The 24,763-nt window shown below is 50.2% G+C and overlaps 2 protein-coding genes across 3 annotated transcripts in view; both read right to left on the bottom strand.

Moving 5' to 3' along the window:
* Positions 1-712: 712 nt before the first annotated feature.
* Positions 713-10,419, bottom strand: LOC140898855 (zona pellucida sperm-binding protein 3). Its single transcript, XM_073313378.1, has 10 exons — positions 10,356-10,419; positions 8,848-9,041; positions 8,114-8,226; positions 6,947-7,038; positions 6,399-6,579; positions 5,799-5,907; positions 3,980-4,071; positions 2,500-2,597; positions 1,617-1,745; positions 713-918 (listed from the first exon to the last, which is right to left on the bottom strand). The coding sequence occupies exons 1-10, from the start codon at positions 10,417-10,419 to the stop codon at positions 713-715; spliced, it is 1,278 nt and encodes a 425-aa protein (XP_073169479.1).
* A 2,398-nt stretch (positions 10,420-12,817) lies between these two features.
* The window catches only part of GAL3ST1 (galactose-3-O-sulfotransferase 1), a 41,240-nt gene continuing 29,294 nt past the window's right edge, over positions 12,818-24,763 (bottom strand). The window contains exons 2-4 of one of the 2 annotated variants that reach the window (XM_073312934.1): positions 23,970-24,013; positions 20,340-20,473; positions 12,818-17,586 (exon numbers count right to left, since the gene is read on the bottom strand). In XM_073312934.1, the coding sequence (XP_073169035.1) occupies positions 16,437-17,586; positions 20,340-20,464 (1,275 nt within the window). In that variant the 5' untranslated portion in view covers positions 20,465-20,473; positions 23,970-24,013 and the 3' untranslated portion in view covers positions 12,818-16,436. The remainder of the gene's footprint in view (positions 17,587-20,339; positions 20,474-23,969; positions 24,014-24,763) is intronic. The other variant, XM_073312935.1, reaches the window with a different exon arrangement.

Below are 24,763 nucleotides of genomic sequence, written 5' to 3'. Positions count from 1 at the left end.
ACCAACCCCATGTTAAAAGATTGTCCTTGAGTCTTTTAAACTCATGTTGGCTTGCCCCATATTAAGTCTATTCAGGAGCTAGAATATTCTAATCTCACTTGTGCTTTCCAGAATAGCAAAGAGGGTTTAGCAGGACTACACCTGCACTTGGACATTACCAGTGCTAAACTGGCTTGTTATTTTTTTTTTTTGTTAAAGGTTGGCTCAGTCTGACTAGTCTAAGTCCCTGACCTCCTCCTATGGGTCCTAACAAGGACTTGAGTTACTGGATCTATAGCTGAAGGAGCAAGCCAGCTCAGCAGTTAGATCACATTTTAAGCAGGTCAGAGCAAGTCAGTGAGCTAGAGCATTTTGAGCAGTTACTGGGACACCAGAAGGTTTTCTTGCTTGACATCCAGCATATGGAGTGTCCAGAGCATGGCCTCCCCAGGAAGGGGACATTCCCAGAGGTTGGTAGTGTCTTGGTTCCAGTACTAATAGGGTCTAGGATCAAGCCTGAGAGAAGCTCTTCCACAAGGAGTATTTGGAGACTTGCCCTGGCTCAGGCTAGTGAGGGAATATTGGTAGAGAAAGATGAAGTTTAGCTAGAAAGCAGCATGAGATATTCAAATGCAGCTTTCAACTTGCTGGTCCCCTTCCACCCCAGAAGCTCCCAGCCCAGCCATAAGTGACATGCACACACCAGCTGGATTTGTTAAGGTTTTACTTGGATTCATTCCACATCTGCATTAATGCTTGCACACTCCTGTTCTGCAGTAACCAGCCCCTCTGTGCAGGAGTCTGCAGCCCCCCTGGTTCTGAAACAGAGCTTCTTGTGATGGCTATTGTACAGGCAGAAACCCAGGGACACTACAGCAATTAGAGCAACTTCCAGCAGCAGGGCACCAACAGGAGGTGGCATCACACTTGGTTTCCCTCCTGCAAGAGGAAAGTGTCAAGATGCAGCTGGACATTGACAGCTTATTTCCCAAAGCCATCCATCCCTGCAACAATGGGCCATGTATCTTTTGGGAAACCCTTGGGTCAGGATGGGGTACAGGTGTGATGTTTGTGGGAGTTTAGTTATGTTGACAAGCCCATCATAATTGGGGTGGAAAGGACTAACTGCCCCTCACTGTGCTCAGGGAAGGCATCAAGCTAGTTATTTCTCCTCCCATTTTTGGCACCTCTGCCTCATAGAATTCTCAGGGGTGGCTCAGCTGGGCTTTAGACTAGCAAGCACCTGCTCTGACTTCCTTGGGGTTCTTTGCTCTTTAGAGAGGAGAAAGATTCCAGAGTGTACTAGGATTTAGAAGTTGGATTGAGGAGCTTGTGGGTGTCCAACTCCTCATGGAGAGGAGCTGTCTTCACCCAATGGCTCCCTTGGTTAAGGCAAGGCCAGTAGTGGGTGGGAAATCTGGAGGGGGTATGGCTGTAACTGCCCACACCTACCCACTGAGTAGACACTTCAGTTCTCTTGAGCAAGGCACCAGACAGTTCAAACTCTACTCCCCTCCCACTGGGCAACTGAGCTTTCTGGGGCTGTTGTACCAACTCCATTCCCTGCCTGTCAGGACTCCCCACTGTAGCTTGTCTGGTTGCTATGGAACACAGCTTCAACCCACGAGGGTAGTTACCTGTGTGACTCTGGATTGCAGGAAAGCCATTTGAGTCCCAGTCATAGCTTCCAGTCTTTGCAGCTAGTTTCTGCACCTTCAAGGGGCCAACAACAACAGCATGGACAAGTCCACCTTCCCTTGCAGAGCCTGGGGCAAATGGAGATGGGAAGCTTCAGACCCCTGGGGCAGCAAGTTATATGGGCCTGGCCCCACCTGCCATCACCCTGCCATGAGCCTCCCCCAGCCCCACCTGCCACCCCCAGAGCATCCCCTGCTGCTCTGTGCCCCTTCACCAGCTGCCACCAGCTACAGAAGAAGCAACACCAGCAGCAGAGGGAAGAGGCACACATGTGATGGCTGCTTCCCCCCTCCCCACCACAAAGGGAGGCAAGGGGGCTTCCTAAACCTGAGAGTCCTGTGGCCCCAGCCCCAGGGCAGCCTGCCTGCACCCCAGAGCTCTCCTCCCCAGTGCAATATAAGGAAACTGTTAGACACTTACTGTTTCTAGTACATATATAGGCTTACAAGCCATGTGTGGGGGTGGGAGGGACTTGGACCCCAAAATATTACAAATCTGCTGCCCCTCCCAAAAAAATACTGAACAATTTATCTCTTGCTTGGCCAGGAGCTTGTTTACAAAGCTGGCTCTGAAGAGCTCAGCATCTCCTACCTCTTCCCTTTGCTTGGGGGAGAGCCCCATTACCAGGTCTCTACTTCACTAGAGCGGAGATGCTGGAATACTGATGCCATGTGACAATGAAAGCCACCTTTGCACCACAGGAGAAGGGGCACCCCAAACCAAGCCTGCCAGACTTGGCCAAGTCTCCACTATCAGTAACAATGACCACACAGAACATCCTGCCCCATCCCCACACACTTTCCTTCTCAACAGAAGTAGTACCTTCCAGGTCTCTCTTGTGGCGAGAGGTTGTGGCTTGGCATAGGGAGTCGCAGCAGCTACAGCCAGAGCTCAGAGAGGGACTGTCCAGGAGTTCCCACCTGTTGGAGGAGAGTAGTACAAAGGTGACTCACCCCTGCTGATCAACATCTCAAAAGTTGAGGAATTACATGGGATTGTGAGGTCCCTAGGCTCAGTCCCCAGGCAGCTTCTAACTCATCTGGGCACTGAGGCTTTCAGGAGAGCTAGGGCAAGGTTGAGCATCTGCTTGCAACAGGACTGGTGTGAAGATCAGCAGTTCTGTCCTAAGTGAGAGGCGCAGAGCAGGAATGGATGGTAGAGCTGCCTGGGAGCATTGTCCCTTGCAGCAAGGAGAAGTTGGGAGTGGTTGTAAGATACAAGCATGGTGTTTTAGGCTACATCTACACTGATCAGGGTGAGAATCCAGCTATGTACGTATGCCCACTAACTCGATAAGCAGCAGCATGTGTATGAACAGCGCTACTATCCAGAGGACAAACCCCACCTGACTCCACGGGTATGCCCGTGTTACAGCTTTGCTATGCCAGCACTAGTGCCATTGTGTCTGGCTGGCCTGGGACTCAGCCCCCACGAGAGCTCGTGATGTGGCTGTAGCTCTAGAGACCCAGGTTTGCTTGGCCAGCTGCTGGTTTGCACCTGAACTTCAGCCAACCTTGAGTGTTCAGACAAAGTTCATGGACTCTGCAGCATACGGACTGGTCATTGGTCTGCCAAGGAAAGAAGTCCAGCACTGCATCCCATGGGGGCTATTAGTCCTGAGCATGCTAGAAACCCTGGTAAAGCTCACTACCCATCACAGAGGGAAGCAGGTAGAGATCATGTGAATTGCCTGGTGCCTTTCTCAAGGCAGGCCTGGATTTCCCCTCTACACTTAGTGCTTGGCCTGTTCTTTGTTAGAACAAATCTCACTACTGCAAGAGCAGCCTGTACGCCATGTTTCTAGGGGCCATGTTCCCACCCTCATGAAAGGGTTGTGGGGGGGGGGGGGGAACACTATGGCAGGACCTTTCTGTCCTGCTTTGAACCAAGTCACTTTGGCACAGCACTTGAAGCTAGGTAGTTTCCCTTGGTAGGTTTGCAAGGGAAACCAGCCTTTGCCACCATTCCCAATCTAATGGAGTTCACCTGAAGGCTTTTAGTGTTGTCCAGCTAGTCCCTCCCAGTTTGTTGGCTTTGCCATTATAGTCTCTCCACCAGTGAGGTAGGAGAAATAAGGGTAATGAAGAAGCAAGTGGTATGAGCTGAAGTTGCTTTGGACACTAGAGCCAAGTTTGTTGTCCACAAGAGAGTCTCCAGAGGACTGTTTGCAAGCATCTCTGCAGGTTGTTCCCTCCTGTATGGCACGTCACTGGGACATACCCATGTAGAACAACCAGATTCTGTTCTAGCTGGTTTAGTTTTAGAGAATTGCAATTCCTCCTTCTCCCCCAAGGGTCCTTACCTGTTGGTGTCCCTGTGAAATGAACAGGCCTTCCTTGTGGGATCCATGAGCACGCTGGGATCCCAGACCAGTACCTGGCAGTGGAGATAGATCTTGGGGGGTGGGAGGGGAGAGAAGAGAAGAAAGCAGATTGAGATTATCCCCACTGCCTATCAGGAAGAAACATCCTTCACTGGTGGTGGGGGAAGCTGTGGGGGGTGGTGTTCAGGAGAGGAGAAAGAGCCCTACTCAGTATAGCTGCTCTGCTCAAGTGCAGTCCAGATACCAGGAGTCCCATTACAAGTCCCCCACATGCTGCCTTTCAGAGATGCTCTGGTTTGTGGATGGGTCTGTCATGACCCCATGCTTGCTATGAAGAAGTTAGATGGGGCTTCCAGGCAGTTGCCTATTTGTAGCCCCTAAAATGCTGCATTCATAGAGGAATTAGGCATCTAAAGTAGCAGTTAAGTGCTTAAATCTCAGAAGCAGGCTTTACTAGGCTTCACAGAAGCCCCACTGGGCTGTCCAACCTATAGGGGCCTAACCTTGCTCAGGACCTAGATTTCTGGCCTAAGTTCCTTAGGTTTCCATCTCTGGGCATGCACACTGCAGCCCAATGCTGGGCATCCAGCCCTAGAACAATGACCTGGGGATGAGGTGGAGGACACAGACCTGCTTGTAGGGCCTAGTCTGGTAAGCTTGCTTAGCCCCTACCTACTTATTGGGCCCCTAGAGGCATCCTGCGTGAGACATCTGGGGAAGGAGGAGCTTCCCTCCATTTTTAGCCCAGCACTTGGGATTAGGAGGACCACTCCTCCTCTCCCCTCCCCCCCCACACCCCTGAGGGTAGAGGGGATTTGAACAGGGACCACCAGGCTTGTCTGAGAATCCCAAGCCCAGCTAGGTACTTCCCTGCAGATGGGATTTAGGTGCCTGTCTCCAAGAGAGGGATAGGTTTTTAGCAACCCCCTCCCAGTGGCTAATTTCAGCCAGGAGCTGCCTAGGGTGCTGGTTTTTGTGAATGCTATTCTGAGGTCTCCCCTCCCACAAACCATCCTTGTAGAGAGCCTGGGGGCCAATCAAGCTTTGTTAATTCCAGTGACTTTCTAGGAGCAGCAATGCTCAGCATCACCATGATGAAGCTTTGCGATACTAGCCTTGGGTGGCCAGAACATCCAGCTCTGGACTAACTAGGCCACTTCAATGTTAGTGAGAGTAACAAAGCAGCTGGTTGCATGGAATTTCTTTTGTGAAGGCCTGTTTGCTAGGAGCATAGCTGATGCCCTAGTTTGGAGGCAGGGCATGTCAGAGGCTAGATGCTGTCTGAAGGTGCCTTTCAGTGCTTAAGGCAGTGGTTCTCAACTCATGGCCTGCTGGTGGCCCAGTCAGCACACAGCTGCAGCCCATGTGACATCCTCAGGGCCATACATATGTTGTGTGGCTGCAGCCCACATAACAGAGCTGCATGTGCAGCCCATAATGGTAAATAAGCCAGTGGTTCTCAACCTAAGGGAAGCATGCTGGTAGGGGAGTTAAATTTCTAGGCTTCACAGAAGTACATGAGAGGTGGAGTCTCCTCAGGTACTGTTTGCTAGGTTGTTGGATGATAAGTTGAGATAACTGCAGTTCTTAATGCAGTTGTGTGCCAGTTTCCACAAGCTAGAGTCTAGCTGAAACTAAAGCCATGAAGTGTTAATGGTGTGGAGCCCTTCACCAACCCATCAGTGAAAAATGAGTTCTAGCTTGAGCCATCTGCAAGTTGCATTCAGAGTATGCAGGCATTGGACATTCCAGCCCTTGAAGGAAGCTGTACATCTAATTCAGATTCTTAGTTACTTACATCAGAGTCCACACCTACAAATTCAAAGGCCTGCAGGGAGAGCTGGATAGCTTCAGGGGTCTGTCTGGGCAGGAACTGGGAGTTTGCCACCTTACCATCCACAAGGCACCTGGAACAGGAAGACAGTTAAACTCACTGGTCCAGGGACTGTTAGAGATAGAAGAACTGTTTAACCCTAGGAGAGGCCTACTGCATTATTCTCTCTCCACTTGCAGTCAGTAGTTTAAGAGCTTCAAAGACCTACACCAAGTGTTACAGAGCAATATGAACATGAAGTTGCCCTAGCAACAGCAAAGGCTTTGGATATATCAACTAACACTAGTGCCAGTGTGTCCAATTCTTTAAGGGGCCATGTGGTTACCAGAGGCCAAGCCAGACATCTTCATTTACTATTGTCTCTTGGTAGTCTGTGGCTTAGTCGGATCAGCTGGAGTCAGAGACCAGCCTTTCTCCCCCAAATCTAGGATTTATGTAGGAGCCTTAAGAACCCAGCATGTTCCATTACAATGGAGTTGGGGCAGTCCCAGGAGCATGTTTCACACCTTACTCCACTTCAGACATTCAAGCACCCCAGAGCTATTGTCTCCTGGAGATAGTTACCCATGGTTTGCAATGATGCTATAGTTCCTCGGAGACTTGCTAAGTTCTGGGGTTGGGGTGGCAGTGCACTCATCTACAAAGATCTGCAGAGGCTGGTGGAAAGAACTCTTTACAGAAAACTCTATATGGATCTGAGAGCCTAGGAAGAAGATCTTGGAGTCTGATGGGGCACTGAAGTCCACTGCAAGAAAACAAGAGTTAGTCAAAGTGCATGGTACAGAATGCTGGTCTCAGAAGGAGACTCCAAGCACAGAGCCTTCTGCACATGCCTGCAGGTTTTGGGGAGGAAATGGGGAGGGGTGTGTTCCAATGGGTATTCTTGTGAACACATTACTGAAGCAAAGACTTGTGCCTCATGATTTTGTAGTTTCCTAGAAGCTGAGATGGCAATGGTGCCAAGAGCCTAAGACGCCATCTTAGAGAGGCAAAGTGAGTATTGAGGTGGAGGGAACTGGGTTGGATGTTGCCTGAAGCTGCAGGAGATGCAGTCAGGATGGGCTGTGTGGGAGATCAGCTGGCACTGCCCACCCCTTCCCCAGGTGTCTTACCATTCATTAGGGTCACCATGAACATTAGCACTCCAGAGGCAGACAGGTGGCCAGTCTCTGAAGAGATGTACATAGGAGTCAAGTGCCCTGCCCTAGGAGAGGCAGAAAAGGGTTACTCTACAGGGATCAGATTCTCATTCCCTCCCTAGGAAGAGGGAGTTCTCCCTGCTTGTATCAGGGAGTGCTAGGCCAGAGGCCATCTCAGCTGGACTGGAAAGCTGAAGTCACCCCAGCTCCATAGCTTACTTAACAGAGGCTGCTCTAGAGCTGGAGTGAAGCTGACCCTGGGCCACCCCTCATGTCCACAGGGGGCTTGCATATCCCAGGCTCACTTGCAGACAGTTTTTTGCAGGGTCAGCTCATGCTGGTGACCCCAACATGTGCTGCTGTGAAGACGTGGCACAGCCAGTCCCACAAGCATCACTAATATAGTTTGACTCCCACTGACGCCCCCAGGCTGTCCCCTCCCACTGAGTCATTTCTCATCCACCTTCATTAGCGCCATCTTCCAGGTGGAGTCTCATTTGGATTCCTGGGCTCTAGACCCCCATTGTATTGGCTCTAGCATGAGAGGTCCTCAACTCCCTGGGCTGAGGTCTTGAGTTTTAACCCCCTGCCCCCAAAATATCATTGGAATGCATCCTGACAGGAGGGGCAGCATAAGACCCTCCAGTCCATTCACAGTTCATAGAGGCTCCTAAACACTCCTATCTTGCACCCAAGACGAATGCTTTACTAGTTTGTTAGTCTAAGGTGTCACAAGTACTCCTTTTCTTTTTGCTGAAACCTGTTACTAGCACTAGTGTCCCTTTGTCAGCAGTACTCAGGGCTGCCTGCTACCCTTCCCACCTCATGCCAAGCTGCCTGGCTCCTGGGGGTATTTTAGGTTCTATGTTACTAGGGATATGAGCCAGGTTTACTAGATGGCAATAGCCAGGACAACTCATCCCACATGAGCTTGCTTTGCTCCAACCCTGTGATCAACATCCCTTTGACAGTTAGGGGTGCACATCACCCCCCCCCCCCATCAGCTGGGTAGAGCCCTGTCTTGCAGCCCTGCTGCTTTTTATGGGGTCCTATTGCCCCTCAGTGAAGCCCATGAGAGTCTGGGAAATTTTAGCATCAGTCCCTTAGGGTGCTAGCATAAGCCAAGTGCTGGCAGCTTACTCATAGTCAGTGCAGTTGATCCTCTCAGTGAAGGAGGTGGTATAGCGTCTGCCTGTGCCAGGGGAAGGCCTGTAGACCAGGTCTGTGAAGTATTCAATCATGTTCCCAGATGTCTGGAGATGTGTGCATGTGGGGAGGGAAGAAATCAGAGAGGGTGGCAGTCAGCACTAGCATCAGTTACAGCTTCCTCCTGTAGCTCTTGGCCTAGCAAAGTGGGAGGGTTGGTTCATTGCTAAGGAAGTGAAACAGTATTTCTGTTCCTTGAGACAAGCAAGGGAGAGATGTTGCTCCACACTGCCTCCCCCCCAGCATTCCCTGGCAGGGCACCAGTCTGTTACTGGGAGTATTAAACTGGGAATATGGACAGAAGCCCAGCTAGGTAAGAGCCACTTGGGAGGGGCCTTTGCCATTTAGCATTTCTCCCCTCTGCCAGGGGGGCCAACATGCTGTTCAGGTAGTGGGCCAGGACCCAGCCTCCCCCCAGAACAGAGAATCAGGATCCAAATCCAAAGTAATAGGCCCTTGGGATATCCATTCACACAGCCATCCCTTCCCTTGCCAGTTCAGCACATGAGGGGGGACACTCAGATCCCTCACCCAGCAGGAAGGCAGTTTGTTTTCACCCACACAGCCAGAGTACACGAAATGAGCCAGCTTGCAGGCATCCAAGCAGCAGACAGCACCTTACTGCACAGAACACAAGGCTGCGCCCCAGCTAAGGTTCTCTCACTCACCAGCCGAGAGAAGTCACAGTCCTTCAGGCGGTACTGGAAGTGCAGAAAGCCCTGTAGGTCGTTGATGGAGTAGAGGCAGCTGCCCAGGTGCACAAGTTGTGGATCCAGCAGGAGTCCATTTCCCAAGGGGTCTATCTTTACAGCCAGGTGGATGCTGGTTTTATTGCACTCGTAGAGCACAGAGTTAATGGGTGCTAGAGGAGAGTGAGCCGACTTGACATAACCCTCTGGGGAGGCACCCAGAGACAATCTTTCCCCCAGACCTCCTGTAATCCCACCAGGTGGCAGGCTCTCTGGACAAGAATGTCAGAGGAGTCCTCCTTGGGAGGAGCCATTGGCTTAGCTAGCAAAATGATCAGATAGCCAGCCCTTCAGAACCTTTGCTGTTACTAGAAAGGAGCCAGCACCTGGAGGTTTGACTGCCCAGGCTCTTTGACCCTCTAGCTAGAGGATCTGGCTTCAGTGCCATTATCTGTAAATAACAGATGAATTTCATGCTGTTGGTTCACTGTTGGCCTCACTCCCCTTGAGGATAGGGGTGTGTCACCATCCCGTGGTCACAAATGCCATTGTGCTTGTTACTTTATTAAAAAGAAGTCTTTTACCCCCACCCTACCCATCACCTGGGGACTTCCAGGGAAGTCTTAGAGCCTGTCCCTGCTGGTCAGGCTCCTTTAAGGAAAGGAAACCCTTCCTTGGTGCTCTGCAGCTGGAGAGCCCTTGGGCAAAATCATGGGTGCTCAGCAGCTAGCACCAACCAGTGGGTGGGAGGGAGAGGAACAGGGCAGAAGGAGGCAGAGCAAGGGTGGGGTGTGCTCAGAGTCCAGGGGAGGGGCAGAAGAGGGGGCCCTGGGGCCCCCACCCAGAAAGAAGAAAGTCAGCACCTGTGGGGTAAAGGGTTACAGCTGTTCAAGATGCTTCTGTAGCCAAGCATGAGACAGCACCAAGTTCTCATTAGCCTTCAAAGTGGCACTGCTGTAGCTACCAGAATTGGCTACAGCTGGTGGTGAAGAGCTAGTGTTAGATGTCACTCCCAGCACAAGCAGGAGCTCACTCTGCAAAAAGGAGCTGGCAAGCCGAGTCTCAGAAATAGCCTGCAGGCAGCTTTCAGGTTGGGTTACTGCATTTACAACCTTAATTGCAAAGGTCAAAGGAGCAGGGTCAAAGCAAAGGTCCCCCTTTAGAGAGCAGTCAGCGTTGGCAGCTCTAGTGAGCTTAGAACTAGAGTTAGGACATGGGAGGTTTCTTACAGAGCCAGCCCCTGGAGTCAAGTTATTGCCTGAGACTCAACTTCACTGGAGAGCGAAGTGATTTGGTTGCTGAGACAAGCTTTGAAACAGAAGGTTCAAAAGCTAGAGGGCAGATAACAAGTGTGTTTAAAAACAAAATACCCTTGATTTTTGAACACTGAAGTTGGTATCACTGAGTACTGGACCTTAGCTCAGAACCCCCATGGGGGGGGGGGGACGGGGACGGACAGACAGACAGACTTATCACCACACACTTACCTCTCTGAGCAGCAAGAGCTGAGCTCCAGATAAGCACCCCCAGAAATGCTTTCCACAGCCCCATGATGCTAGTAACCCACACTCAGGTTAGCAGGAAGGCAACATACCTCTAGCTCCTGGGCAGAAGCTATATATACCCATCTAGTGATAGGCTACTGCTGTGATCAGAGCCACCTCCTTAACCTCCACAAGCAGCCCCAGCCAGGAGCCGCAGAATGCAGCATTCAACTCAGGTGCTGGGCATTCTTCATCTTCCTCCCCATCAGGAGAGCCAGCTTTCAGACCCCCACAGACAAACCCAACTGTCTCCAGGCAAAAGGGCTGCTCAGCTAGTCCTAGGCCCAGAGAGCAGGCAGAAGTGTCACCTACAGATGTGGGCAGGGCTCTTGGCTGCTGTCCTATGCTTTTGCTATGCCTCATCCAAGTCAGTGGTAAGTTGGGCAGGTATCAAGGAGCAGGCTGCAGGACTGGGGCTGTGTGCTGTAAGTTCTTTGCACCAAGGACTGCACCTTCAGAAGTGTTTGTATAGCACCCAGCACAACAGGGCCTGATTCGGATGAGGGCCTCTGCGTGCTACTGCTAATTTATAATAAGGGCAGCAGTGTAGATGGAAGACTTTCATAGGAAAAGAAGAGGTGCGCTAAGAAGTGAGCTGTTTTCTCTCCTCTCCAGTGAGTTAGCACAGAGCTGCCACATGAGGAGGCACTGTCTTTTGGGTGACCCATAAAGCTGATGTCCTAACTGGTTGGAGTAATTAAAATCCCAGGGCACTTTCTGCAAAAGGAAGGTGGGGTCTAGCCATGTATCCACCCAGGTACCTGTATTCTGCTTCCCTGAAGTCATCCCTGCAGTGTCCCCTGGAGAGGACACTCTCATTCCCTGTCCTAAAATGACCCTGCTGTGAGCTATTAAACAGCTGCCACGGTTCAGTCCTGGGTCAGATGAATCCTGCAGCGTCTCCAGAGGGTGTTGGGCTGCAAAGCGGCCTAGAAGTGTCAGTTATCACCGGCTGCTGAGGGATGGGACCTTTGTGGTGGCTGTGCCAGCAGCTGCTTCACTTATATAAATCCTGCTACCTGCAGGTCCCCTACTTCTGCCAGCATCCTCGAGTGCTGTGCAAAGGCAATGCAGCTGCAAGGAAACCTGGGTTCATTGCAGGATCTTGGTGTTTTATTTGCTGCAAGGGGCACTTTTAGATGGTCCTGCACTTGCACACATGGTTAAAGGTAAGTGTGTGGACGTTTGTAGGATTAAGGCGTTGGCATCTGTACTGCTTCAGTGGCCCGGGCTCCATTCTGAATATGGGTCTATTCCTGGCTCTGCCGCTGGCTTGCTGGGTGAACTTGGCAAGTTATAGTCTTACCCTATGCCTCAGTTTCCCCATCTGTAGCATGTGGATGACAATACTGACCTGCCCTATCATAGAATAGCATCATAGAATATCAGGGTTGGAAGGGACCTCAGGAGGTCACCTAGTCCAACCCCCTGCTTGAAGCAGGACCAATCCCCAATTTTTGCCCCGGATCCCTAAACGGCCCCCTCAAGAATTGAACTCACCACCCTGGGTTTAGCAGAGCAATGCTCAAACCACTGAGCTATCCCTCCCCCACACTGTAATGTTCATGGGTGGAAAATGCACAAGCATGAATGTGATTCTTTCTCCGCACTCTGAGCGTCTGTGCAATGACTGGGTTAACTCAGTGCAACCCGTGTGTAGACACTCACTTCTGTTTCAGAGCGCCTGACTCACTGATTTCTTACTGAGTTAACCTAGGGCACTGTAGAGCTCTCTTAACCAGAAACAAAACTGTCTGCACCAGCGCGTTGCATTGATTTACCTGCATCAATTTCTAACCTGATTTAGTACGAGTGCCGTGTTCCCATGCAGGCAAGGCCAGATTAGGACACCACTCACTGAGCAGTGGCAGTTGCTGGAGAATCCCAGCAGGCCCTGCCAGTGAAGCATGCTGAAGAAGATTGCCAGAAGGGGAGTTGGGTAGGTTCTCCCGCATAGGCAAGCGCTGGGGACCCCCAGCAGTGAGTCAGAAAGGCTGCCTGAGAATGGATCCAGGAATCTGGCATCAGCAGGGGGAATTGCTGGGGGACTGCAGTGGGGCGGCAATGGCAGGAAGAGTCAGGGAGGGGGAAACTCATCTGGGAAAGCCCTTTCCAGCAGGAGTAGCCAGCGACAGCTGCTCAGGATCCAGGAATAAGGCTGTGCCCACCTGCTCTCCATCTGCCCTCCTGGGATTTCCTCTCAAGAGGTCAGGCCTGAGCAGAGGAGGTCAGAAGGGGGGAAATGAAATCAATCTGCCCTCTGCAATCAATGGAGGCAGACTTGTCCCTTGGGCCAGGTCCCCCTATCTCCTGAGGCTGCTGCCCCAGGAGTCTCCATATCCATTGCTAATGGGGCCAAGACCCCCCTGCCAGCTCCCGGGGGAGAAGAAAGAGACCACAACAAGAACAGCTGAACAGTTCATATATTAAAAACTGTCAAATATACAGTATAATTGTCATACAAAATGATCATTTTATTCCCTGTCTTTCCAAGCAGAGCAGGACGTTAGACACCCTCCCACCAAGGAGTATCGATGGCACCCAACGGCTACAGCCGGGAGAGGAAGGAGGCCGTTTGACAGCAAGGTCTGGGGTTACCTTCCGCTTTAAAACATGCGGGCGGTGCACAAGGACCACAGATCCCCGCCTGCGCGGCTCCTTCTGCATCTGAGCATCTTCAAAGACAGAGCAGGGCGTGCTGGCACTGCCATCCCATAGGCCACCCCGAGGATGCGGCATCGTACTCTGCTCCACTATATGCCAGTTAGGGGTTGCCCTTAGGCTCCCGCCGCAGCCCTGGAGACGGTGCTGAGAACTAAGGACTGGGGCAGGGCTGACGGGGCACATGACCAGCTGCTGCCTCCTGGAGTCCACTCACAGGGGAGAGACAGGGACCAGCCTTCCCACAAGCTGCCTGTTCTCACTCTAACATATCCCCCAAGCCCTGTCTGTGAGGCAAGTCTCTCTCTTGTGCAGCCCTGTGAACCTGGGGCCTATGCTCCAAGCAGGTGTCTTTGGGGGTGGGGGCATCACCCCGGCTCTCATCTTCCAGCCACCTGCAACCAGCTCCTCTGCTGATGCCACACGCCACCGCACCCCAATCCCCACCGTGCCCCCTCTGGAGCACCCTGGGCTGCAGATTCAGCAGAGGACCCCTTTGCCAGCAGCCGCATATGGGCTGCGGGGGGAGAAGCCTTTAGCGCTTTCCCTGCTCTCACTGGGCCTCCTGTCACTCCACGAACTGCTGCCCCTGGGTGTGAACCGAGTGGCATATGGCCACCCCAGCTCCCCCAAGGCCATGGGAGGCTGAGTCCATGGGATGGGGGCGGAGGGCCCTGGGCTGCAAATGCAGGACAGGCAAGTTCTCCCCTGCTGGAAATTCCTGGTGTTGCTGGGGGGCGGCTGGAATCTTGTCCCCCTCCCCTACTGCCAGGGAGTCTCCGGCTGCTGCATTCCCAGAGTCCAAGCTCATGGTGGCAGGTGGGCCATAAAGCTGGGGGATTCAGTGCCAAGCGGGGACTCCCCCAACCCTTCCCCTCTTCAAACAGTGCTCCCTGAAAGGTCTGCCCTCAGTCTGCTCTCGCCACCCTCCCTCCTTGCCTCTGTGCAGCTGGGTTGCTTCCATCCCTTTCCAGGCCTGGTGCTTTGGTTACTCCCTGTGTAGCCCGATGAACTGTGCCTCCTAGCTGCACAGCCCTGGGGCCCCTCCCTGCTCGCTGGCTCCCTCCTAACACATCCATGATGGCTGCTGCTCAGCCCAGTGCCTCCCAGGCTGATCGCCCTCATACTAAACACCCTGGTTGGGTCCCCTTGCCCTTCGGCTTTGTCCCATTCTCCTGAAGAGAGGTGCAGTGGCTGCAGGGCTAGCGGGGGGCTCATTGTGAGGGGTCACAAGCATGGCAGCTGTTGGGAGCTTGTCTCCTGTTCCCTCTTCCCCTCTGGACTCCCCACCCCAGCCAAGCCTCAAAGCAAGAAGAGAAAGCAGGGAACATGCTGTCCTGCCCCCTCAGCCTCTCTCCCAAGCCCTCCTGTACCCCCACCAGTTCTCACCAGGTCTCGTGGCTCACACCCAGCCTCCCCTCTAGGGAGGGGCACCATGGGACCCTCGAACTGGTGGTGTGGGGGCAGGAAGAGAACACACTCTGCTCTGCTGGGAGCCAACCAGCCATGGTCCAACAGGAAGCTTGGAGCACTGAGCCCATGGTGGCTCAGGGAATGATAAACACATGGCGACTGGAGCTATGGGTTACAGTGGAAACCTACCATCCAGTATCCAGCCGTAGGCATGAGACCCTGCAGCAAAGGATCTGACAGTGGCCAGGTTCATGCAGTGAAACCTCCACAGGCAACAGCTGCTGGAGGCTGGGATTTGGTTGGCAGACACCCTGAAAAGACTCTTTTGTTTTCCTTTGAACCTGCCAGGCTGGTTAGAAATTCAAGGACCACAAACAAACCCACAGAAGGCTTGTGTAGTGGGGTTTTTATACATGCCTGAAACTCAAGTGTTGATGCTGCTTCAAACAATATAGTCATTTTTCTGGCTGCTAGTCAATAATGTGTTATAAGGACCCATGGTCAACTACAGACTGTCTGAGCTCATTGAACACCATAAAAACACGTACATGGAGGTTGAGTTAGGTGCAGCTTGAGCTGGTAATATCTACCACTTGGAGTAGTATGAATCATGCATAGCCTGTTCAAAATCAGTGCTATGGGAGAACTAGTTTGATTAAATGTGACACATTGGCCGTCTTAATGTATTTAAGGACCGCTGCCTTGGTTGTTATTTCCCATATATGGACTGGTCTGAGTCAGTGCAGGCTGAAGACTGTTGTGGCCAACTAAGCCCTCTGATGCAGATAAAAACCAGCATGTAGACACATATTGACTTTCACACACAGACTGTATGTGGTCTACATGGAACTGACAGTCTCTAGGCCAGTGTGAATCAGTGCAAATGGCTGTCTCTAGAATGGACAGAGAGTACTGAGTATTGTCTGGTATATCAGCCATAGTGTGACTTGTGCAGCTCTAAACAGATATGCAGGCAAACAGGCTGGTCAGATTCACACATACTGAGTGAAATATGCACGCAGATCCCCATACACCCGATAACAGGTTGGTCTCTCTCTCTCTCTCTCTCTCTCTCTCACACACACACACACACAGTAATACATCCATCTCTTACATCCCCTACACAAGATCTGGATATTCACTGTACGGTATTGTACACAGCCACCACATGTCAACCATGCACAGATTCCTGTATGTACACCCTGCACACACTGAAATACACACAGTGACATAGTGACACACCTAGAGAGACCAATGTTTGTTGCAGAGTACTGTTACACTGTGTATTTGTTGTGTGAACAGATCAATCTCTCACACACAGAGAGAATCCTGTAATGTAACAGGCTAAGGCTCCCCCCGCAACCACCAGCAAATATACTGACCACACCCCCATTAATACCAGTGTTCACTGTCATGTACTATTTACACACACACAGAGTAATGTGTGGTTCACAAGCGCACTCACACCCAGAATATACAGTATAACATATCTGACATACCTCCCAACCCCGAGATTCCTTCGCACATTGCAATGCATTGCACACACATTCTTGCAGCTGGAGTAAAGCACACACATTAAAGCATACACCCATCAGTGTGCAGCACACAAAACCAGTCATCAGTACAAACAAACACACACACTTGCAACTCCATATCTTGTCTCCTGTTTACGCTGTGACAGGTATACTGCTATTAACATGAGTGAGGTACCCAGGCTGGGATCCCACTGCCACAGACGGTGCCCCCATTACTTTCAAAAAGAAGCAAGAAGAAAACACATTGTGAAAAGCAATATTCCCTGTTGGAGCCTCAAGTCAGTTCTGCGTGTCATGTCCTGCATCCAGCCAACAGACATAAGGAAGAAACGAAAATGAAAGCACTTGGTTCTCCTCTTGGGTGAGGATGAGGGCAGCGGAGGGGAGGGAGTTGGGAACAGCTGCAGTTCACATGTTACCACTTTAAGAACTCCCGCACGTGGCTCCAGAGCTTGGTGATCCAGAGGTTGACTCCCAGGTCAGTCAGGTACTGGATCTCAGGCGTCAGCATCTTGCGGCACAGCTTCCGGTGCTTCTTGTTGATCTTCTTCTTCAAATTGTAACCCAGGATGGACTTCTGGCCCAACGGCTGCCATGGCTGCATGGAGGACTCCTGGATGGCGTTGGCATCCACAGGGCGCCCTCCATCGATGCAGATGCTCTTCATCTTCTCATTCTCCCGGTGCAGCTCGGCCACATCCCTGGCCATTCGCTCCCACCCATAGGCCTCCACCTTGCGCCAGAAGGTGGCATTGAAGTAGCGGTAGAGCTTGGTGTCAATGAGGTTCCAATAGGTGGCCTTCTCATAGAGCTCACCTGTCAGCTTGGAGACAGTGGAGTCCTTGCGGGCATTGAGCTTGAAGTAGAGGACGTCCTCCAGCTCCCAGCACAGCAGGTCCTTCAGGAGCACTAGGGACTCATCAAAGTACTCCAACAGCATGACCAGATGGAAATGTTGGTTGATCTCCTGGATGTACTGGTCCACCAAGGGGCTGTTGGCATTCATGTTGTTGTCATAGCCCAGGTCAAAGAAGAGCAGGTTCTGGAGGTAGTGAGCGTTGAACCCGTTAGGGTCATAGTAGTGCCATGGGTCACGGAGGAATTCTGCCAGCTTGTCCTCGCCTTGCAGCTTCCAGGTGAGGGGGATGATGCGCCCAAAGTAGTGGAAGGAGGACTCGAAGAGGTAGGCAGGGTCACGCAGCACTGTCAGAAAGATGGTGTCAGCCGGCAGTAGCTTGCGCACCTCCTGGTACTGGAAGCGCATGTGGTTGCAGATGATGTTGAAGCACATGCCGGGCTGGTAGTCCTGGACCTGGCTGCGTTCGAAGTAGGAGGGGTAGTAGAAGTCATTGCGGCCATTGGGGAAGGCGAACTTGAGGCGGTGCTTCTCACCGAAGCGGAAGAGTATGTTTAGGATGGTGCTGCTGGCTGTCTTGTGTGTCTTCATGAACATGATGTCCAGCTTGGGCAGACACCCTTGCCCCAGGGGACTGTGGGTGCTGTTCACCACACCTGGCACCCTGGCCTGGGCAGGATAGGAGGAGCAGGAGTAAGGGATAGGAATGCTGGAGGAAAGGAAAGAACAGGCACATCGGTGAGGGCTGGATCTCTGCGCTGGCCTTGCTCATCCACCAGGATCCCCAGTGACTAGCCACGAGGACCCTGCAGAAAAGAGCCATTCCTTTCCAAGGGAGTCTGGTTCTGGGGAAAGATGCTGGCTCAAGGGCTCTGGGCACTGGAGCCCTCTCTTGATCCCCTGAATGGGTACAGCACAGACAGCCACATGGCAGGTTCCCCAAGGACCAGCTGTGGGGTGGAGAGGAGACCAGACTCTGTCTAGCTATTTTGACAGAGCCTTTTCCGTCAGTACCTGGGCTAGGTCCATGGCCCATTCAGTGCTCAGCCTCTCTGCTATCATTGCCAGCAAGAGTGCCAATGAGTGCAGGGGTGATGTGCACACCTTCCCAGCAGGAACTACCCTGACATCACTGTAAGTAACCTTGGCCTCTGCACAGCCATCAGCTGGGAGCTGCTTTAGTCACTATGGGGGCGGGGGGGATGCGCAAAAGGAGTTAGGCTCCTAACTTCCAATCCACCCCGCTGTCCTGGGCTCGACTAGAAACAATGGCTGGGGTGAAACTGGGATTTAACTGGGAATTGGTCCTGCTTTGAGCAGGGGGTTGGACTAGATGACCTTCTGGGGTCCCTTCCAACCCTGATATTCTATGATTCTATGATTCTATGAAAGGCTCCACGCTCCATTCCCAACCCCTGAGCCAACCAATCCCCAGGAGCCAGCATCCTTTGGTACGAATGCAGTGAACCAAACTCTGCCATCAATTGCCACTGATCTGAAGTCACAATTTGGCCCCAAGGTTTGAAAGCAAGTTCGTCCTTTCAGAGAATCATGGCAGCCTGAGGCCAGCACTTGTCAGGAACAGTGGGGTAAACTGCAAAGTCAGTGAGGATTTCACTAGAGTTACTATGGATTTACACCAGGGTGACACAGACTGGAATCCAGCCCCTTCCCTTCACTCTGTTGCTGAGGTGCTTTTCTGGCTGGATTGCGGGACCTTTGGCACTTGCAATAACTGAAGCTGTTGGATTTTGTCTCCTCTCCCCTTCACCAGATTAAATCTGTATGTGGCAGCAAACACCCGCTCATCAAGTCTGATCTTCCCTATTCTGAATCTATCTATTGATCTATGTAAAGAGTTTTATTCTGCTGCCCATCACTGTAGTATCTGAACACCTTCCACATAAAATCACTAGCAATAGCAAAGTCCCTGGTGGACTTATTAGCGTCTCTGAAACCACTCCTTGGAGAAGTCGTTTTTTAAAGTGGGGAAAGCCCCACTGATCCCTGCTGCCAGGAGGGGTGGCGGGGGTACACAGGGTCAGCCTAAACCTCGCCCTCCCCCTGCATCGATTAAGAGGTGGGAGCCAGGCTGTCTCTCATTGGAGAGGGCATGTTCCTTAGTCTTCAACACGGCCCCATATTGGCTCTAATGCTGCAATAGTGCAGCCCTTATTGTCCCACCTCTGTGCAGTCCCCTCCCTTTACCCCAAGGAAAAGGAGGAGTTTGTCCCTGTGAATCGGCAGGAGCCTGGAGGTTTCACTGCTCTGCCATTTCTGCACTGCCAATTGTCCTTTCCCTTCTCATTAGAGACACAGAGCATTTGGCCAGAGTGCAGAGAGCTGCCTGAGGAACGGCTTCTAGGTTGGCGATAGCTCAGGCTCAGTGTGAGAAGCCCAGGGACTGGGGAGGACATTGGGACCGAAGGCTGCAGTGGACGGGGCTATCGTTACACTGGGCTGTGTACAATTGGGTGGCTGTTCCCATGTGCAATGAGACTGGTGTGTCTCAGCCCAGTTCTAACACACGCGTCCCCATCACAAACACCTCCATCATGACTGGCACCCACTGGCCTCTTGTCAGCAGCCTCAGGATAATTTCGTGAGACGGGAGATTGAACTCTCCTTTAGAAGGGATCCGGCCAGGGCAGGACTGTCCATCTACCGCTCTCCACCACGGCTAGATAATAATTATACATCAATACAAAGCTCTAATGCAGCACCTTGCATCTGTAGATCTCAAAGGCGTGCAAGTGAGAAAGCACACAGGCGGGTAATGTTTCACAGATCAGAATAGCCCATCACAGGTAAAGGCAGCTGAGCAAGCCTCTCTGGCCAAGGGGGCTCAACTTTGCCCTGCAGGATCCACAACTAGGGGCATGGGAGCTCTTCCAGCAATCGGCTCTCTTCTGAGAACTGGGGTGTTGTTTTAGGACATTTATCCTTGTCCATTAGAACTGGACTGAGCCCCCCAGTTGACTTCACACAGACGACAACTTTCAGGATAACACCACTACAAAACCGCACCGTGGCAGTGAGTCTCAGAGCCCAGGGCAGCCGGCTTGGGCTTGTGAGACAAGGCTAACAATAGCTGTGTAGGTGCCAGGGCTCGGACTGGAGCCCAGGCTCTGAAACCCGGCCAGGGGTTTGTGTTTCAGAGCCGGGGCTCCAGCCCCAGCGAGAACACCTGCACTGCTATTTTTAGCCCTGTAACGTGAGCCTGAGTCAGTGGACGTGGGCTCTGAGACTCACTGCTGGGGGTTTTCTTTGCAGTGTAGCTGTACCATTGCACTCCTGGATTGAATCCACCTGGGCTGGAGCTGACCCAGTGTGGCTCCGTACCCCACCTGCCAATCCCCTGAGCCAGCCCTTCCCCACCCCTGGAGCCAGCATTTCTGAGCGGCTGGAAAGGAGCTGTTCTAGAGAAAGTGCAGACCCTCTGCCAAGGCGGGACTCACTCACTCCATCATGCTGACTTGCAGAGGGGGAATGATGTAGGAGTACAGCAGCAGCATGAAGCTGGTCAGGACAGTTCCCAGAACAAGCCCCTTGCACATGGACCTCCAGTGCTTCTTCTTCTGCAGCATTGCGGCCACCTGCAAATCCCAGAGAGAAGAGCAGTTAGGGAGGCAGGCAACCAGAGAGGAGTCTTCAGTAATTCCCTAGAGACAGACAGAGAGTGAGAGGATGGCCCAGGGAGAAGGGATGGGAAAGGGAGAGGAGATGCGGAGAACACGAACACCCCTGGGAAGAAAAGAGTTTTGATTCCTAGATTATTACCCCATCAGGGGCAACTGTGACCTGTGTCTGAGCTCCTGCGTAACTGAGAACTTCCCTGAATCCATCCCACCTGAACTAGAGCAGAGCTTCTACTAAAACAGCCAATCATGCTTTAAAAATTGCATGCGATGGAGAATCCACCATAACCCTTGGTGAACTGAGCCAATGGTTAATTACCCTCACTGCCCCTTGGTGAACTGAGCCAATGGTTAATTACCCTCACTGCCCCTTATTGCTAGACTGAGCTCTTCTGAAGGGAGGTGATGGACTCTCCATCCTTAGAGGTTTTAAGGCCAGGCTTGACAAAGCCCTGGCTGGGATGATTTGGTGGGTGTTGGTCCTGCTTTGAGCAGGGGGTTGGACTAGATGGCCTCCTGAGGTCTCTTCCAACCCTAATCTATGATTCTATAATTCTGTGCTACCAGACTCTGCTCCATGTATACAAATCAGTGATGTCTGAGAGTTAGCGTGCAGTGGTTCTCAGACAAGGTTAGATGTACCCCTAAGAGTACACAGAGGTCTTCCAGGGGGTACATCAACTCATCTAGATATATTATCCTAGTTTTACAACAGGCTACTTAAAAAGCTCTAGTGAAGTCAGTACAAACAAATTTCATACAGACAGTGACTTGTTTATACTGCTCTATGTACTACACACTGAAATGTAAGTACAATATTTATATTCCCATTGATTTATTTTATAATTATATGGTTAAAATTAAGAAAGCATGCAATTTTTCAGTAATAGTGGCTGTAACACTTTTGTATTTTTATGTCCGATTTTGTAAGCAAGTAGTTTTTAAGTGAGGTGAAACGTGGTGATAGGCAAGACAAATCAGACTCCTGAAAGGGGTACAGTAGTCTGGAAGGGTTGAGAGCCACTGGGCTAGTCTACACTACAATTGCACTGATGTAGCGCATATGGAGAATGCTCTCCTGTCAGCATAATTACTCCACCTCAATGAGAGGTGGAAGCTGTGTCGGTGGGAGAAAGTCTCCCGCCAACTTAGCACTGGTATGGACTTGCATCATTCGGGGTGTGTGTGTGATTTTTTCACACCCCTGAACTACATAAGAACATAAGAATGGCCATACTGGGTCAGACCAAAGGTCCATCCATCCCAGTATCCTGTCTGCCAACAGTGGCCAATGCCAGCTGCCCTAGAGGGAGTGAACCTAACAGGTAATGATCTAGTGATCTCTCTCCTGCCATCCATCTCCACCCTCTGACAAACAGAGGCTAGGGACACCATTCCTTACCTGGCTAATAGCCATTAATGGGCTTAACCTCCATGAATTTATCTAGTTCTCTTTTAAACCCGGTTATAGTCCTAGCCTTCACAATCTCCTCAGGCAAGGAGTTCCACAGGTTGACTGTGGGCTGAGTGAAGAACTTCCTTTTATTTGTTTTAAACCTGCTACCCATTAATTTCATTTGGTGCCCCCTAGTTCTTATATTATGGGAACAAGTAAAGAACTTTTCCTTATTCACTTTCTCCACACCACTCATGATTTTATATACCTCTATCATATTCCCCCTTAGTCTCCTCTTTTCCAAGCTGAAAAGTCCTAGTCTCTTTAATTTCTCCTCATATGGGACCTGTTCCAAACCCCTAATCATTTTCGTTGCCCTTCTCTGAACCTTTTCTAATGCCAGTATATCTTTTTTGAGATGAGGGGACCACATCTGTACGCAGTATTCAAAATGTGGGCGTACCATGGATTTATATAAGGGCAATAAGTTTTATTCCCAGTTTTATTCTCTATCCCTTTTTTAATGATTCCTAACATCCCATTCGCTTTTTTGACTGCCGCTGCACACTGCGTGGACATCTTCAGAGAACTATCCACGATGACTCCAAGATCTCTTTCCTCATTAGTTTTAGCTAAATTAGCCCCCATCATATTGAATGTATAGTTGGGGTTATTTTTTTCAATGTGCATTACTTTACATTTATCCACATTAAATTTCATTTGCCATTTTGTTGCCCAATCACTTAGTTTTGTGAGATCTTTTTGAAATTCTTCACAGTCTGCTGGTCTTAACTATCTTGAGCAGTCTAGTATTGTCTGCAAACTTTGCCACCTCACTGTTTACCCCTTTCTCCAGATCATTTATGAATAAGTTGAATAGGACTGGTCCTAGGACTGACCGTTGGGGAACACCACTAGTTACCTCTCTCCATTCTGAAAATTTACCATTTATTACTACCCTTTGTTCCCTGTCTTTTAATCAGTTCTCAATCCATGAAAGGATCTTCCCTCTTAAACCATGACAACTTAAATTACGTAAGAGCCTTTGGTGAGGGACCTTGTGAAAGGCTTTCTGGAAATCTAAGTATACTATGTCCACTGGATCCTCCTTGTCCACATGTTTGTTGTCCCCTTCAAAGAACTCTAATAGATCAGTAAGACATGATCTCCCTTTACAGAAACCATGTTGACTTTTTCCCAACAATTTATGTTCTTCTATGTGTCTGACAATTTTATTCTTTACTATTGTTTCAACTAATTTGCCCAGTACAGACGTTAGACTTACTAGTCTGTAATTGCCAGGATTATCTCTAGAGCCCTTTTTAAATATTGGCGTTACATTAGCTGTCTTCCAGTCATTGGGTACAGAAGCTGATTTAAAGGACAGGTTACAAATCATAGTTAATAGTTCCACAATTTCACATTTAAGTTCTTTCAGAACTCTTAGGTGAATGCCATCTGGTCCTAGTGACTTGTTACTGTTAAGTTTACCAATTAATTCCAAAACCTCCTCTAACGACACTTCAGTATGTGACAATTCCTCAGATTTGTCACCTACAAAGGACAGCTCAGGTTTGGGAATCTCCCTAACATCCTCAGCCGTGAAGACTGAAGCAAAGAATTCATTTAGTTTCTCCACAATGACTTTGTCGTCTTTAAGTGCTCCTTTTGTAGCTCAATTGTCTAAGGGCCGCACTGGTTGTTTAGCAGGCTTCCTGCTTCTGATGTACTTAAAAAACATTTTGTTATTACCTTTTGAATTTTGGGCTAGCTGTTCTTCAAACTCCTTTTTGGCTTTTCTTATTACATGTTTACACTTAATTTGGCAGTGTTTATGCTGCTTTCTATTTACCTCACTAGGATTTGACTTCCACTTTTTAAAAGATGCCTTTTTATCTCTCACTGCTTCTTTAACATGGTTGTTAAGCCATAGTGGCTCTTTTTTAGTTCTTTTACTGTGTTTTTTAATTTGGGGTATACATTTAAGTTGGGCCTTTATTATGATGTCTTTGAAAAGTGTCCATGCAGCTTGCAGGGATTTCACTGTAGTCACTGTACCTTTTAATTTCTGGTTTCAGAGTAGCAGCCGTGTTAGTCTGTATCTGCAAATAGAACAGAAGTACTTGTGACACCTTAGAGACTAACAAATTTATTAGAGCATAAGCTTTCATGGGCTTCAGCCCACTTCATCGTATGCCTAGAATGGAACATATAGTAAGAAGATATATATATACACATACAGAGAAGGTGGAAGTTGCCATACAAACTGTAAGAGGCTAATTAAGTAAGATGAGCTATTATCAGCAGGAGAAAAAAACTTTTGTAGTGATAATCAAGATGGCCCATTTAGACAGTTGACAAGAAGGTGTGAGGATACTTAACTTAGGGAAATAGATTCAATATGTGTAATGACCCAGGCACTCCCAGTCTCTATTCAAACCTGAGTTAATGGTATCTAGTTTGCATATTAATTCAAGCTCAGCAGTTTGTCCTTGGAGTCTGTTTTTGAAGCTTTTCTGTTGCAAAATTGCCACCCTTAAGTCTTTTACTGAGTTGCCAGAGAGGTTGAAGTGTTCTCCTATTGCTTTTGAATGTTATGATTCCTGATGTCAGATTTGTGTCCATTTATTCTTTTGCATAGAGACTGTCCGGTTTGGCCAATGTACACGGCAGAGGGGCATTTATCACATTGTTAGATGTGCAGGTGGACGAGCCCCTGATGGCATGGCTAATGTGATTAGGTCCTATAATGGTGTCACTTGAATAAATATGTGGACAGAGTTGGCATCGGGCTTTGTTGCAAGGATAGGTTCCTGGGTTACAGAGTAACAGCCGTGTTAGTCTGTCTTTGC

Source organism: Lepidochelys kempii, chromosome 15 (assembly GCF_965140285.1).
Source record: "Lepidochelys kempii isolate rLepKem1 chromosome 15, rLepKem1.hap1, whole genome shotgun sequence".
Taxonomy (NCBI): domain Eukaryota; kingdom Metazoa; phylum Chordata; order Testudines; family Cheloniidae; genus Lepidochelys; species Lepidochelys kempii.
Note: the sequence above shows the minus strand (reverse complement) of the source record. Positions and strands in the feature narration are given on the sequence as shown.

What these genes read in the sequence shown, in the direction of transcription:
- LOC140898855 (XM_073313378.1), bottom strand. Translation starts at nt 10,419, where the DNA reads ATGGGGCTGTGGAAAGCATTTCTGGGGGTGCTTATCTGGAGCTCAGCT. An exon ending in AGCTCTTGCTGCTCAGAGAG is followed by an intron (nt 9,042 to 10,355) that starts GTAAGTGTGTGG and finishes ACTCTCCTCTAG; the next exon opens with CACCCATTAACTCTGTGCTC. An exon ending in TTGTAGGTGTGGACTCTGAT is followed by an intron (nt 4,072 to 5,798) that starts GTAAGTAACTAA and finishes CCACCCCCCAAG; the next exon opens with ATCTATCTCCACTGCCAGGT.